This window comes from Aquila chrysaetos, chromosome 9, assembly GCF_900496995.4.
Source record: "Aquila chrysaetos chrysaetos chromosome 9, bAquChr1.4, whole genome shotgun sequence".
In the NCBI taxonomy this organism is placed as follows: domain Eukaryota; kingdom Metazoa; phylum Chordata; class Aves; order Accipitriformes; family Accipitridae; genus Aquila; species Aquila chrysaetos.
The window spans coordinates 15254018-15268773 of NC_044012.1; the positions used below are offsets into that span (position 1 = coordinate 15254018).

The 14756-nt window shown below is 37.5% G+C and overlaps 1 protein-coding gene and 1 long non-coding RNA gene across 9 annotated transcripts in view; one reads left to right on the top strand and one right to left on the bottom strand.

The window, feature by feature from the left end:
• The window catches only part of PHKB (phosphorylase kinase regulatory subunit beta), an 88928-nt gene extending 81015 nt beyond the window's left edge, over positions 1-7913 (top strand). For all 8 annotated transcript variants that reach the window (XM_030026428.2, XM_030026427.2, XM_030026429.2 and 5 more), the window contains 4 exons: positions 693-822; positions 1237-1344; positions 4363-4503; positions 6868-7913. In XM_030026428.2, the coding sequence (XP_029882288.1) occupies positions 693-822; positions 1237-1344; positions 4363-4503; positions 6868-7005 (517 nt within the window). In that variant the 3' untranslated portion in view covers positions 7006-7913. The remainder of the gene's footprint in view (positions 1-692; positions 823-1236; positions 1345-4362; positions 4504-6867) is intronic.
• The window catches only part of LOC121233562, a 49655-nt gene continuing 39607 nt past the window's right edge, over positions 4709-14756 (bottom strand). Inside the window, exons 2-3 of the long non-coding RNA XR_005933269.1 lie at positions 9052-9144; positions 4709-4760 (exon numbers count right to left, since the gene is read on the bottom strand). This is a non-coding gene — a long non-coding RNA (uncharacterized LOC121233562). The remainder of the gene's footprint in view (positions 4761-9051; positions 9145-14756) is intronic.

A 14756-nucleotide genomic window follows, 5' to 3' on the forward strand; every position in this document is an offset into this window, starting at 1 on the left:
TTCAAAGCTTTCGTTTAACAAAAACCATTTTGTTGAATTTTTTCTAAATTTACAGGCCACTTGTTTTTTTACACACCATCAAAAAAACCTACATTCAGCAATCCTGTTGAAAGGCATTTTTCTAACCTGGTATTTAAATTGGAATGATAGGTGTTTCTAATCCATTATCTATTACATTTTGTATTTTATAGATGCAGAATTTCATTGAGCTGTATTTATATAATGAATTGTTTTGCCTATTGTAGTATGATAAAACAAATTTTAATATTACAGTTAAATACTGGGTTTTTTCAGTGTGTATAAATTTGGCTGTGATAAGTCACTGTGCGGTACGTCTGTCTTGTGTATGTTTTAGTTTATGGTGACTTAAATTGATAAGACATGATGAATTCAGCCTACTACTGTTATTATGCTGCACTGGATAGATTTCACAGTTAATTCTTTTACTCCAGTTACATAAAGCACAAACACACACATAAGAGTAACAGTCTAACCTCTATATGGAAGCATCTTGATTTTGTTTGCTTTCGAGCATAACTCACCAGAAAGCACAACATATACTGCATATGCATCATTAATATGTACTTGATGTCACCACTTAGTTTACTGGCTTACACCACAGAACATGGCTTGGTTCTGCATCTGTAAGTTGTTTTTTTTTACTTCAAGTTCTCAATTTTCTTTGTCCACAGAAGCTGGCTAAACAGAAGACAGATAGATGGTTCTCTCAACCGAACTCCTGCTGGATTCTATGATCGGGTGTGGCAGATCTTGGAGAGAACCCCTAATGGTTTAATAGTTGCAGGGAAATTTTTACCACAGGTAAAACTGGCAGAGATGCTCAGTTATTTCTGCACTACCTGCCTATAATGGTGAATTATTTTATTGTTAATGTCTATTTTATGCCATAATGTATTACTTAGGGTAATTTGTTCCTGTAATGATTTAAAAAAAAAAAAAAAAAAAAGGTATTTTTAAGGTTTCTTTTTGGTTCTGAGTAAAATATAATTAGAATAGAATGGAAGTCAGTTATTTCTATTAAAACACATTTATAAAAGCATAAGTCTAGAAGACCCTTTCCAAGTCATGGACTCTGAAATCTGCTCCCTTTTGATCCTACGGTGGTCATATTTCTTAGTTGAGTATTATTTATTCACCAAGTAAACAGGCTCTACATGAGGGTGGTTTTGATTTAATGCAAATGGTCTTTGAATAAAAGTATTATTTGTTTTTCAGCAACCAACTTTATCGGATATGACCATGTATGAAATGAATTTTTCCCTTCTAGTTGAAGATATGCTGCAAAATATCGACCAGCCGGAATATAGACAAATTATTGTAGAGGTCTGTGGCCTACAATGAATTAAATTTTATAATGTACATAAGTATGTTATAGCTTAAAAGAAAAAAAAGTAACCGAGGCTCAAATATTTGAAGAAATAGCATTGTAAATACAAACACTTGCTTCAGTGGTTTCTCCATAGATTTTGTATGATTAAACAGGTTCCTGTTAATGTGTTCAGAATATACAAAGAAGTTCTTGATGTTCTTCCCCTTTAGCAAATAGATAAATATTAATGACAGTGCCAATACAATTATGTCACAGCAGGTGAAAACTATTAAGAATAATTCCAAAGTAGCTTTCCTTCAAGTCCCTAGCCCATGCTTTTTCCTAACAATTTTCTAGGTCTAGGGAAAAACTGCTCTAAAATATCAGTTTGCCCTGCAATAGATTCTTCTTTCCCGTTTTGCTGAGGCTGTCTATTAAGTTGCTTTATGCTACTGAATCAACTAACTTCCAGTTCCCTTCTGTTCCCATATCTAACAGTAAAGCAAGAGGCTGTTTAAACTCCTTCCCCACCACTGCACATAATGTATATTTTTTGAACAGATCAAGAGCATCTGTACCCTTGGTAACTGACATCTGTGCTGTCAGCAGCGTTCATTGTTAGTTCCCAAGTAGATGCCTCTGGTGCTTGTGAGTATTTATTCCTCCACAGTAAAATCAAATCCATCTCAATTCTGGCTAACAGCTAATGGTCATGCTGCTTGCTGGAACGTCCCCAATTTTTGATAAAAGATAACACAATTATCAAAACCCAAGATGACCAATATAGACTCCAGTGCCTGCTTGTAGTTATTATGACAGGTCACTCATCATGTTCACCTTCCTATTTTAAACCTGTTTCTGATACAAGGAATGTAAAATCTCTTGAACCGAGACTTTTTTACTGGTGTCTATTGACTTTGTTTTTTATAAACTTTGTCACAGTACAATTATACCATATGTGATTAGGCCTCAAAACATCAAATGCTGAGGTTCAGTGTTTGCTGCTTTTCACCCTGTCACGGTTTAAGCCCAGCTGGCAACAAGGCACCATGCGGCCGCTCGCTCACTCCTCCCCCCTCCCTGGTGGGATGGGGAGGAGAAAATACAATGAAAAGCTCATGGGTCAAGACAAGGACAGGAAGGGATCACTCACCAATTATGGTCACGGATAAAAGACAGATTCAACTTGGGGGGAAAAAACAGAATCAATTTTATTTGTTAACAATCAAATCAAAACAGGATAATGAGCAGTAGAACCAAATCTTAAAACACTTTACCCCCCACCCCTCCCTGATTCCTGGGCTCAACTCCACTCCCAATTTTCTCTACCTCCTCCCCCCAGGGGTGCAGGGGGATGGGGAACGGGGGTTGCAGTCAGTTCATCACAGCTTGTCTCTGCCCCTCTGTCCTCCTCAGGGGCAGGATTCCTCACCCTTCCCCTGCTCCAGTGTGGGGTCCCTCCCACAGGAGGCAGTTCTCCACAAACTTCTGCAATGTGGGTCCTTCCCACGGGCTGCAGTTCTTTATGAACTGCTCCAGTGTGGGTCCCTTCCACAGGCTTCAGTTCTTCAGGAACAGACTGCTCCAGCATGGGTCCCCTGTGGGGTCACAGCGATCTTTGGGGGCACCCACCTGCTCCAGCATGGGATCCTCCACGGGCTGCAGGTGGATATCTGCTCCACTGTTCACCTCCATGGGCTGCAGGGGAATCGCCTCCCCCAGCGCAACTCCTCCTTCTTCACTAACCTTGGTATCTGCATAGGTGTTCCTCTCACTTTCCAATCTCCTCCCCCTCTGCAGGTTTCCCTTTCTTAAATATGTTATCCCAGAGGTGCTACCACCATCACTGATTGGGTTGGCCTTGGCCAGCAGCAGGGCCAGTTTGGAGCCAGGGAAGCTTCTAGCAGCTTCTCACAGGAGTCACCCCTGCAGTCCCCTCCCCTGCTACCAAAACTCTGCCACACAAACCCAAAACAATAACAGATTGAATTTTCTTGTTTGCTCTCTTTTAAAATACATACAAAGGTAAAGTGAATTAAAAAGTAGAGGCATAAATATAAAACCAATAAAAGGAAACATTCAACAAAACAGTTATCAAACCTCTGGAACTCACTGCAAAATGACAAATTTGAGTCTGAGACATGAATGAGATGATTGAAAAAGGAATTAGATATTTACAAGAACATCATTATAAAATAAGTAGGTTAAGTTGTTATTAGAAGGGATCCGAGTCCTCATCAGTCTGTTTATAAGCCAACCACTGTTAAAGAAAGGGTTAGAGAGGCACTTTTTTCTGTAGGAACAGGTTATCTTGCAAGGACTCAGCCCCGCTCCATTAACATCAATGAGCTTTCCTATTGAGTTCAAAGAGTAGGATCATGCCACAAGATTATTTCTTGCAAAATCCTGTGCTGTCTCTGACACTAAATTTGACTGATGGTTATGTTTGATTTTGTAGACCTTCATGTCTGCATAGGTGTTTCTCTCACATTCCACTCCCCTCTCCGTGGCAGGTTTCCCTTCTTAAATATGTTACCACAGAGGTGCTACCACCGTGGCTGATTGGGTCAGCCTTGGCCAGAGGCAGGTCCGACTTGGAGCCAGGGAAGCTTCTAGGGGCTTCTCACAGGAGCCACCCCTGTAGCCCTTCACCTGCTACCAAAACCCCACCACACAAAGCCAATACACACCCTCTCCATTGCTGAGCACCAGCATTTTTGCAGCCACACAGTGAACTGAATGAACTGGAAAATAGCTTCCCTGGCTCCCAGCAAAGTTAGATGTTAATGTCAATCATTTATGCAGTGCCCTTAACTAGGTAGTCACCAGAAATTGTAACCTTTCATAAAAGCCTGCTTTCTCAGTGATTCTTTCATCAAAGTCAGAATTCTATTAGCTGTGCACTATTACCTGTGCCATTATTAAATGGCTTCCTGCTTGAAAGAGGCATACGCAATTATTAACAGTTTTATGTAACCTGAATTTCAAAAAACCTCAGATTTAAAGTCTTACAGTCTTTTTCTGCCTTCTAGTTGTTGATGGTTATATCTGTTATTTTGGAGAGAAATCCTGAGCTAGAGTTCCAGGACAAAGTGGACTTGGACAAAGTGGTGCAAGAAGCATTTCATGACTTTCAGAAAGATCACAGCAGTCCAAAGGGAGCTGAGAAACAAGTGAGTAAAATATTACTGTCTTACAGAATTTACCATTCTTATTGAAGTTAGTTATAAATGTTAATTCTGTGCAGTCAGAATAAAAAGCAATTGATAGGAGTTCAGAGGGGAACACAAATAAGAAATTAATATACCCAAGTGCTGCATAAGTCTGCAAACAACCTATAAGCAGAGATAAAAGATGCATACTTACTTTATTGCTGAACTGTGAATTCAAACTGGCATGGTAAGGAGAACGCTCACAACGTTACATAGCTCTGAAATGAGAGTCAGGGTAAAGCTGAAATAGTTATAATACTTATTAAAGGGGAAAGAATTAATTAGGGGGGACACTAGAACAGAGAAGAGTTAAGAATAACAAAAACAGAAAAACCTAAAGCTCAGCAAGGAAGCGTGAACTTAGGATCTTATGTACACAGATGCTAAGAAAAATTTAGTAACCAAAGAACTCATATTGACAATACTAATGTAAAAACTTGAAATGCGAAACTGTTCTTAGCTACTAATTTTTGTACTAGAGTTGCATTCATGACCTAGCAAGCTTTTAATCTCTAAGGCTTAAAATGCAAATACATGAAACTTGATCATTAAGTAGCTTTTAAGATTCAATTCACTAAGATATTAGGTTTTCTGTTTTAAAGACCTCTAAGTATTCTCGCTACAAGTTTTGGTGCCTCAAAGCTCTGAAATTCTGTAATAAAGCCAGGTTCATTGAACTGGTTGAAGGAAGAAATACGAGTAAAGCAGTGGGACCAGTCCCTGTGCTACTGAAGATGATCTTCCTCACTCGGTGTGGCATTTTATTGTGCACAATATATTTGGAGATACCTGTGCTGGCTCTGAATAATCTATTGATTCAGAAACATATTGATATGCAACAGCACCTCCTGTTGCTGAATTTAGCTCCTTGAAAAGATGAGGAAGGATGTGCTCCTTAAAAATCCTTTCAAAAGTTTCAAGGTTCACTTTTTTGCCACTTTTTTGTAGTAAGATTTGAAAGCAAGCCAGATATCCAGCCTTAGCAACATATCACCTTGCATAATACCTTTGTTTTTTAAAGGACACAATTTTCTTGAAATTATGATTCTTTTTGCCTGCCCATTTTGGAGGGTAATGACTCTGATTTTGCTGTGGCTGCAAACACAGACTTACCATCCACACAAATGGCTATTAAGTGCCAGCTCCGCACAGTATCTTGAATATGCTACTGCCTTGTGCGACAAGCTGGAAATCCCCAATGGCTATAAACAGAAAGAAAAATCCCATGCAAAACCCGATTTTTGATGGTGCTGTGCTAGCCTCCATTAAAGCAATGGAATTTTTTCCAAGCCCAGATCTACTTAGAATGATGCTTTTTTGTCTCTTGGAAAGAAATCCCAATTTATAGTTGTGAATAATATCTTTAAGATTGTTGTTGTTGTTGGAAATTGCAACTCCTTACTTTAAAATTTTGTGGAACCTGACTCTCCCCTATTCCCAGGTATATGCCTGCTGGCAGTTAACGGTAGCCTATTTAGGATTGTTCTGATAATATTCTGTCTGAAGTTTTCCTAACAAACATTGCTAAAAGAATTCCTAATTTGTCTGAACTATGCTCTTCCATTAAACTGACTTGCAAATATTTTGAACTTTGTTAATTCCCTGTTAACATGTAATAAATGTCAAAAGTATTTACTCCAGTAATTTCAAACACACCCTAAACCTACCGAAGTCTAATGTTTTCACCCACAATCTCTGCACTTGATTTAATAAAAGTAACCTATTTCCTGAATTAGTGTTGAACTTTTATTACAGCAGCCAATATATAATTTGAGAATAAGCAGATGTTTTAACATCATTAACTGTGCAAAACAGGTGTTCAGTGAAGGACATCTATTTTGTTGATCTGATTAATGAATTAGTTCATGTGCTACCTGTGGTTTGGTTCTTGGATTTAGAAAAAAATTTTTTGTTCTGAATAAATCTTTAGTCAGTATCTCTACACGTACACCTAAGGACCTGACTCACAATCATACTGTGGTAGCACAGTAAGTTACCACATAGTAATCATCTAGCTGCATGTTTTGAGAGCAGCTGTTTCTGACATCTGTTACATTTTAAAAAATATTAAGAAGGTGGTATCTGTACAGGACTGGAAAATTCAGTGAAGAAATATATACAGTGCATTTTAGTGAACTGTTTTCCACATGTTCAGGTAAGTATATGTGGGAGATTTCTGAAAATTGAGCAGAATTATACTATAGCTTTAGAGTCTGAAAAACACATTTGCATTTCTAACATGTTTGTGATGTTCCTCTTGTTCACCTGTGTTTGGCTGCTTTACATAATCAACACTAATGGAAACATCTTTTCCCTCTCCTGCAGGATGACATGACTGCATTCTACAATACTCACCCAACTGGAAAAAAGGGAACATGCAGCTACTTGAGTAAGGCTGTGATCACTTTATTGCTGGAAGGGGAAATGAAACCAAACAATGATGATCCTTGTACCATTAGCTAAAGCTTGAAACACAACATAGGAATTGTTGCTTTATTTAGTGTTCAATGTATTTTTCATGCATATATTAAAATACTGTTTTGAAGAGCAACCCTAGCTAGTAATACAAATGCATACTATCCTTTCCTGAAAGAAGTGCCATTAAAGATACTAAGTGCCACCTAATTTTTTCCTTTCTCAACTATGCAGCATGAAACTCTGAGCACATGAAGTTAGTCCTATGATATTTAAGTTGAATGGGATTGTATTTATGAACTTAAATTATGCATTTAATATAGTTGGTAACTTCAAGAGAAATGCAGTATGAGATTTTGTCTTCATACCTTTATTTATTTATAATTACAAACAAGTTTATTGTAAATTCTAAATGAAATTCAGAAAATACCTTAATTAACATGCATACCAACCTGTGTGGAAATATGAAAATTGGTTTGTTTTTTTTTATTATTCTACATACAAATTGGAGGTGAAGGTTAAAGAGTTGTTATTTTAAAGTTTTTCTGTATCAGTTCAATTGAGATCATACATTTAGGGTTGTTTATTTTATTTGCCAGTTGGTAACTTGATATACAGGCTTCATCCTAATAAAGCAACTTTTTATCTCTAGCAATAAATACCACTGCAGTTTCCCAACTGTTATTTAAGCATTTATAAGTTAACAAGGGAAACGTATGGTAACAAGGTATAAGTTTGTTTAAAAAAAAAAGGGCAAACAGCTGCATTTAAAATTAACATCCATGAAGAAAAAAACCTTTGTGTTACATAAGCTGTCAATGCATTAAAGAATTCAAGATACACTTACTTGTGTCCTCAATGTGTGAAAACATTGTATGCTATATGCTTTATTTTGGTGAAAGTAATAAAAAGCAAATGCTTGTAAAAAAACCTGTCAATAAAAATACTTTAACTTACATGCAAAGACTCCTGTTGACTTCAGTGGCAACCTTTAATGTGATACTGGAACCACCTTGAATGGATCACTGAAGTGCCTCTTTTAGCAGCACAAAATATACTAAAGCTTTAGAACTGGTCCTCAAATATTTTGATAATTAAATTAATAGTGACCAGCTACAACTCAACTGTCAATAAATTGTTGCCATATTGATAAAGGCAGGTAGTTTAACTTACATAGAGATAGAGGGCAAAACTAATGGCAAAAGTGATGGAGTGAATCTGGGCACAGGAGGAGTATTTATTTGAACACACTTAGGCAGTCGTTAGTACTTCCCTGATTTGCAGAACTTCCCCAGAAATCACAGAATCAATTCTCAAACCAAAATGGTAGAAGAATCTATTGTTGAAGGAGGACGCTAAACCATTAACAAATCTCTTGTCAAATGATGTGGAGAATGAGTAAGGTTGGAAATGCTAATTTTGGACTAACAGAGTAGTGGTCCTACTGCTCTTCCATGCTGTAATACATTTATCATTCAAAGAATAGTGGAGAGGCAGCAGGGGGGCAGGGAAGGAAAACCCAGAAGAAACACACACACTACAATAGTGTACCCAAAAGTGAGTAACTAGTGTGTTAGTACATTTAATAGTGGAATGTTGTCTGAGGGGCTGCAGCATTGCTCTAACTCCATCAAGAAGTCTACAATTAAAAAGCAGACTCAGTTGGCAGCAGTTCTAAATACTGAATGAGCCACTAGTTTAAACAGTAATCCAGTGTATCCTCAAATTTTTTACTTCATTACTGCCTTAGAAGTTATCAACTGCAATAAATTCCACTTGCCTTTTTTTTTTTTGAAGCGTTGCTTGCAGATCTACAGCTGGTCATGGATCAGTGATTACATAGGTAGCAAGCATGTCTATTTCTAGTGTTTTTAAAAATACTCTTTAAAATTGATGCATCTCTTGCTATACAAACACATAACATAACTCTTGTCTACAAACTGTAAATCCTATTGAAAGGAAGCAATCCTTTAAATACAAAATCTACAGATTACTTCAGAGGAACTGGCATTTGCTAGACAGTAGCACTGTTGTTTGGTTTTGCAATTGCCTGTGATAGCAGGATAGCAGTTTTGCATTTTTTACATCACTTACCGCTTCTTACTGCTTCCCTTCTGCTCTTACTCCTTCAGTACCTCCAGTTACTTAGAAGCCTCAAGTTTGCTGATCTTGGTCTGAACTGTGTAACTACAAATAAATGAAAACCCCAGTCACCACTTTTCCTTATATGAACTTGGAATGAAAATCCCTGCAAACTGTTTCTGTTTTCCTTTATAGCCTTGAACACATGGTTCTGTTGTGATTGTGGAAAGTTTTCAACTTCTACAAAATAACGATAAGTACCTAGATTAGAAGATGAAGATACCAAAATTCAGCAGAGTCCACATTCTCTGAAAAAGGTTCTTGTGTCTGGAAGGACAATACCATAAATTTTTCTCCTCATCCTGAAGCAGGGACAAGAAAGGAGCATGATACAAACAGCTGTCACATAGCATGCCTACTAAATTACAGTTTTAAAAGACAAGACCATTGGAAAAGAAACTAAAATTTCTCCTAAGGAAAACATTTTTCCTACATTATAATATGGTTGAAATCACAGAGGAAAGAGAAACCTTGGTGAGAATAAAGAGGGTAGCAGAAAATAAATGGTAAACCAGATAGTTTTTAAACAGCCATAGCTCAAGTAACATGTGGTTAATATTTAACAAACTTGGTCCTGATCTCTTCAAAAACATTAAATTTCAAGAGGACAAGGAAAGAAATGCATTTGGAGTTGCAGATTAATAACCAGAGGTGCAACAATCAGTACAGTCCCCTGTGTATTTACAAGAGCTATTGGCAATAGAGACGCTGAAGCCATTAAAGAAATAAGTCCCAAAGGGTGCAATATTGGTCCACACCATTGAGCTGCCTCATTATACACCTTCACAGTGCTCCAAAACTTGAAAAACTGTTCTGCTTACCAGGGGAAGTAGGATCCATTCAAACAATGGGAAAACAATAGTTGAAACAGTTTAAAATAAAGCTATTGAGTAAAGCAGGCTGTTTTTAAACACCTTTTTTTTCCAGATTCCTTTATCAGATACTCTTGAGAGTAAGATCAAATGAATTCAGCTAAGCAAATCACAGAAAAAAAAAAAAATCCATTTTCCTCTGCTATTAGAAAGAGGGGAAATACAAACTTGCAGTGACAACTCATGATGTAAATACACATAACCCACACCCCATAACCCACCGCTTTCTCCAACCCAAATTCAATCACCTTTGATTTAGCCAAAACCATTGTCTTCACACTGTGGATTACTGTGACAGTTAATAGGTGTCATGTTCACAGTACATCAGGCATTTCAAACTGCTTTATTCCTCAAGATAATTCAGAAGGTAAGAAGTTGATGCAATTCAAAGCCAGCTTTCCTGGCATTTTTGCTGTTAGCTTTGTTCCTTTCCTCCATATGAATTTTCAGTCTTATTTTGCATACATAACAGTTTGTGCAACTGATACGGAACCGATACAGAAAAGAAACAGACAACCAGATTAATAATAAATCAGTCTCTGACAAATCCTCTTCATTATCTGCCAATCCACCACAGCAGAAAATGTAGTAAGAGATCCTGATTTGAAAGCGTTTTTGTTGGATCAGTCCTGAAGCATGTTACATGAGACTAGCAAAACACTGATGGTTGGGGTATCAAGGTCTGTCAGCATGCAGTGTATTTGATAACAGCAAGCTTAGGATTAGTATGATAATACCATTAGATAGCTGTTAGTGATTTGTCATTGATTTGTTGTTAGTTAGAATTAATCATATTTAGTTTTAACATTTTAGCAAAATCATATGTATGTTGTATTTTATACATTTAACCACCAACCAGTGTCTGTTGTGAAATCCCCTGTATAGCCCCGTACCAAGACCGGAGAAAGTGGCTAAAATCATCTAGTAGGAACATTTAGAACTTAGATAACAAGATAAAGAAATTAAAATCTGATTATAAAAGAGTTTGATTTGACTAAAAAGTAGAAAATTGTGAAGCATAAGTATGGGAGTGTTAAGTTTGAAATGTAGCCTTAGGAACTTAGGAGCTTAGAAAATGTATAATGTGTAACCGTAAGTATTGTTCAAAATCATTTAACCACAGAAGTCTTGACAAAGATTGGTAGTCTTGTAGTGTTTGTTTTAGAAACTAAGGAAACCGTTATGGACACCAGTTTGTTGCTTGGAGACACCTGAGAGGTCAAGAAACGGACGAGTGAGGAAGACTATGAAAGACCACCAGAGGACTCCTGAGGACCACCAGAGACCTTCAGTGCGCCTGCGTAAAGGACATTTACATATGCTGATAATTTCCCGGAAGTTTAATGAATATGTATAACTTTTCTTGGAAATCTAATGAATATGCATCAATAAGTCCTAATATAAGGTGTATTGTTTTGGTGACAGGTGTGCGTGGTTCCTGAGAGGACTCGCCCGCGCACCCGGCCGTCAATAAAGAAGTGTCTGCTTATCTACACTAAATTGGTGTTGATAAGTTCTTCATTCCGAGCTTTTCGGTAACATAGCTACCATTCTGCTTTTGTAATTTAGGTCTCACATATTTTTTGTTTTCACTGCTATTTAAAATACTTTCTTAAACATTATACATGGAGTTCATGCCATGAAAATTCTTCAAGAAATCGTCAACATTCATAATCAGGGTCATTTTATATTTATATACCTCCTACAGTTTTCAAGAAAATCTACCTGCTTGACCAACAGCACTTCTGAGACTTAAAATTACCCTTCTGTAAAAATGGGTTTCAGCTACATGGATATTACAGTACTAATATCATTGGAAGACATATGTTTAACAAACAAACAAACAAAAATCAATACAGTCAGAGCATATACCTAGAAGAGTCTTTGTATGCTAGTTTGTAAGGGGAAAAAATAAATGTACCAAAAGAAGTAGTAGTGGTGGGGCAGTCAGATGCCTAAAATATAAATTAAGAAAACAGGTACAACTAATTCCACTGACGCCTGTATATCTCATTCCAAAATCAATCAAGAAAATGGCTTGATTGGATTTTTAGAATTATGATCCACAAAACCCCTGCCAAACATATTCTCTTCTCCGGAAGTGTGACAGTCTTTAATTAATGAACTGAGCCTTGCAACATGGGAAGAGAAAATTAAATGGGCAAGCAAGACGGTCTGTGCTCTCCCATAAACACAAAATGCAACAGAGTGTTGTGAAACACTGCTGAGAGCTCAAAGGAAATGTGCTGGATTACATACACTGTTCATACCTACTTCTGCTCCTTTCACACTCAAATAGGAGAGAAGTCATGGGTTGCATGTGTGAATATGGGGAGAAGATAAGACGGAAATGCATCTGGGTCTTAACTAGAGAGAACATAAAGGATTTCCCCTTGGTGTTGTGGTATTGTGTTTTTGTTGGTGTTTGTTTTGTGGGAGCGGAATAAGGAAGTTGTTGTATTCTTTTCGTTTACCTATGTAGCACTCTGACATTAGGAACTGTAAATGATAGGTATTTTTTCCACCTGAGCATGCTTTTTCCTTTTGCACATTAGCAAGAGCTGGAACAAAACCAAAAAAACAAGAAAATCTATTTGTGGTGGGTCTTTCCTGAATCAGGAAAACTCTCCTAAAAGGTTTGCAAGAGTTCCTTCTGTAAGCATTCTGTAAAAGTGCATGCTTTTTACAAGGGAAGGGCAAGAGGGACAAAACAACTTCCCTTGTCTTCACCCAAATACATCCAGGATAATTTTTTACCTGATCTGAAAAGAAGTAGCAATTAAGTCTCTTATGTCATAAAATAACAACTCTCTAAGAGAAAAGAGATGCTATTCAGAATAATGTTTCCTGCTAGTGCCAGACAGTAAGGACTGAGCTCACCTAAGCCTGATCCCTATGGGCAAGTGGCATGAAGCATAGACAGCCCTTTCAGAATGCCACTAGCTAGTGGTTTTAGTGATGAAGTTGAGGCCAACGGAAGGGGAAAAAAGGTGACATCACACATAGAAAAAAAGAATAAAATATGTAGGAACCATTTCTTACTCAACCTTCACATTAGTGAAACAATCAAAAGAGGCCTGGAGGCTCTATGCCTAGGCACATCAAGAAATTCACTCAGACTGCAAGTGCGTATAGGAAGAGAGGACATCATATTGTTTTACATCTGTACAAGACCACAGACCTAAAACTTGCATATGACTCCATCCAGGTAGGAAACACATAACTTCGTAAAAAGCAACTCCCAAGAAAATTATTGATAAAAACACCCCCAAAACCTACTTTCTACCACATCACTGAAGAGTGATGAATAATGTGTGTCCACTCTGGGTTATGTTCCAGAAACTAAAACATCTAATCTAATTCCACTTTGAACTGGAATGGGACTATATATTGAACTATATCTTTTTTGATTTTGTTGCCTAAGGTGGATGCAAGTCTTTCCAGGCTCCTGGTTTGCTTATTGAAGGCTCCTATATCATTAAGTGGTCACTGCAACAGGGTTGCCAGTTAGCTATGCCAGTAGAACCTGAAATTACTGGTATTGCTCCTGTATGAGTCACCTGGCTGCACTTCAGACTCTCACTGGAGATGACTAATCTGACTCATGGGCAAACAAACCCAACAATTTTCTGTGTTCAGTGGTAGACAGTATGTATTTAGCTGGGTACACTACACAGTTGAACTTGCATTTCCTGAAGATAAATCATGCTGCAAAACATATAAAGGAAACATTAACAATGTGCTTAGAAAAGATTTTAGCACATTCTCTTAACCTACAGTGTTTACATGTGTCAGTTCTATAGTCTATGATAAGTAATAAAAACAAACTAGAAAGAAATTGTTAACAGCGATTCTCATATACTTGGAAGGTATCTAACATTGCTAGCTAGGACATAAAAGCATGCAAGTAAGAAATGTGAAATGTGTTCATCTGATTTGTGTCAATATAAACAATGCTAGGGCCGCATAATAAAATGTGACCCTCACTGTATATGTAATCTTTAACTGTTTTGTCGGTCCTCGTATAACCACAGGCCAGGAGGAAACAGATGATATGTATATAGTTCTTTTTTGCCAGCCCAAAACCGGTTTTGTTGTTAACTGCACAGTGTTAAACAAAAGATCCTAGGGAAGAACTGAGGCATTTATCATAGTATTAAGCGAGGTTACGAACGGGGTGATCTTTAGTATGTATGAATAGAGGGTGTATTGAAGTGGCAGTGTGCAAGCAATATGTTATATGCATTTGTTGGGGGGAGGTGTCTGTTGCAAACTTGCTTGGGTTTTGACGGCCACAGCTGGTATTGTGCAGGGTGTTGCCTGTTGCACAGGCTGTCTGCTGTCATGCCTGAGCAGCAAGGAGCAATGAAGAGATACATTGTATAGAAGACCCCTCAGCCAATGAGGAGAGTTCGAGAAGTTTCTAGGAGAACTGAAGACCCCTCAGCCAATGAGGAGAGTCTTGGAAGGACACAATGTAACTAATGTTAGACTATAAAAGAAGCTGGGTTGTTTTTCACAGTGTACATCTTGGTAGAGCAGAGACTCCGGGGGCACCCAGCGCTGTTTGCTTGCCTTTATTCATTTAAATAAATTGTAAACTTTGATTGGAATCCTGTTTGAGACTAAATTCATTTATCACAGAAACAAAACCGTCTTTCAACAATGCACAAAAAAGGATCCTTAAGGTTTTCATGCAATGCCTCCAGTTTGACCTAGCTAACTAAATCCAAAATGCTTTTCTTTGAGAACAGATGTCTTTCCCCATTAGATTGTTTTCTTCTC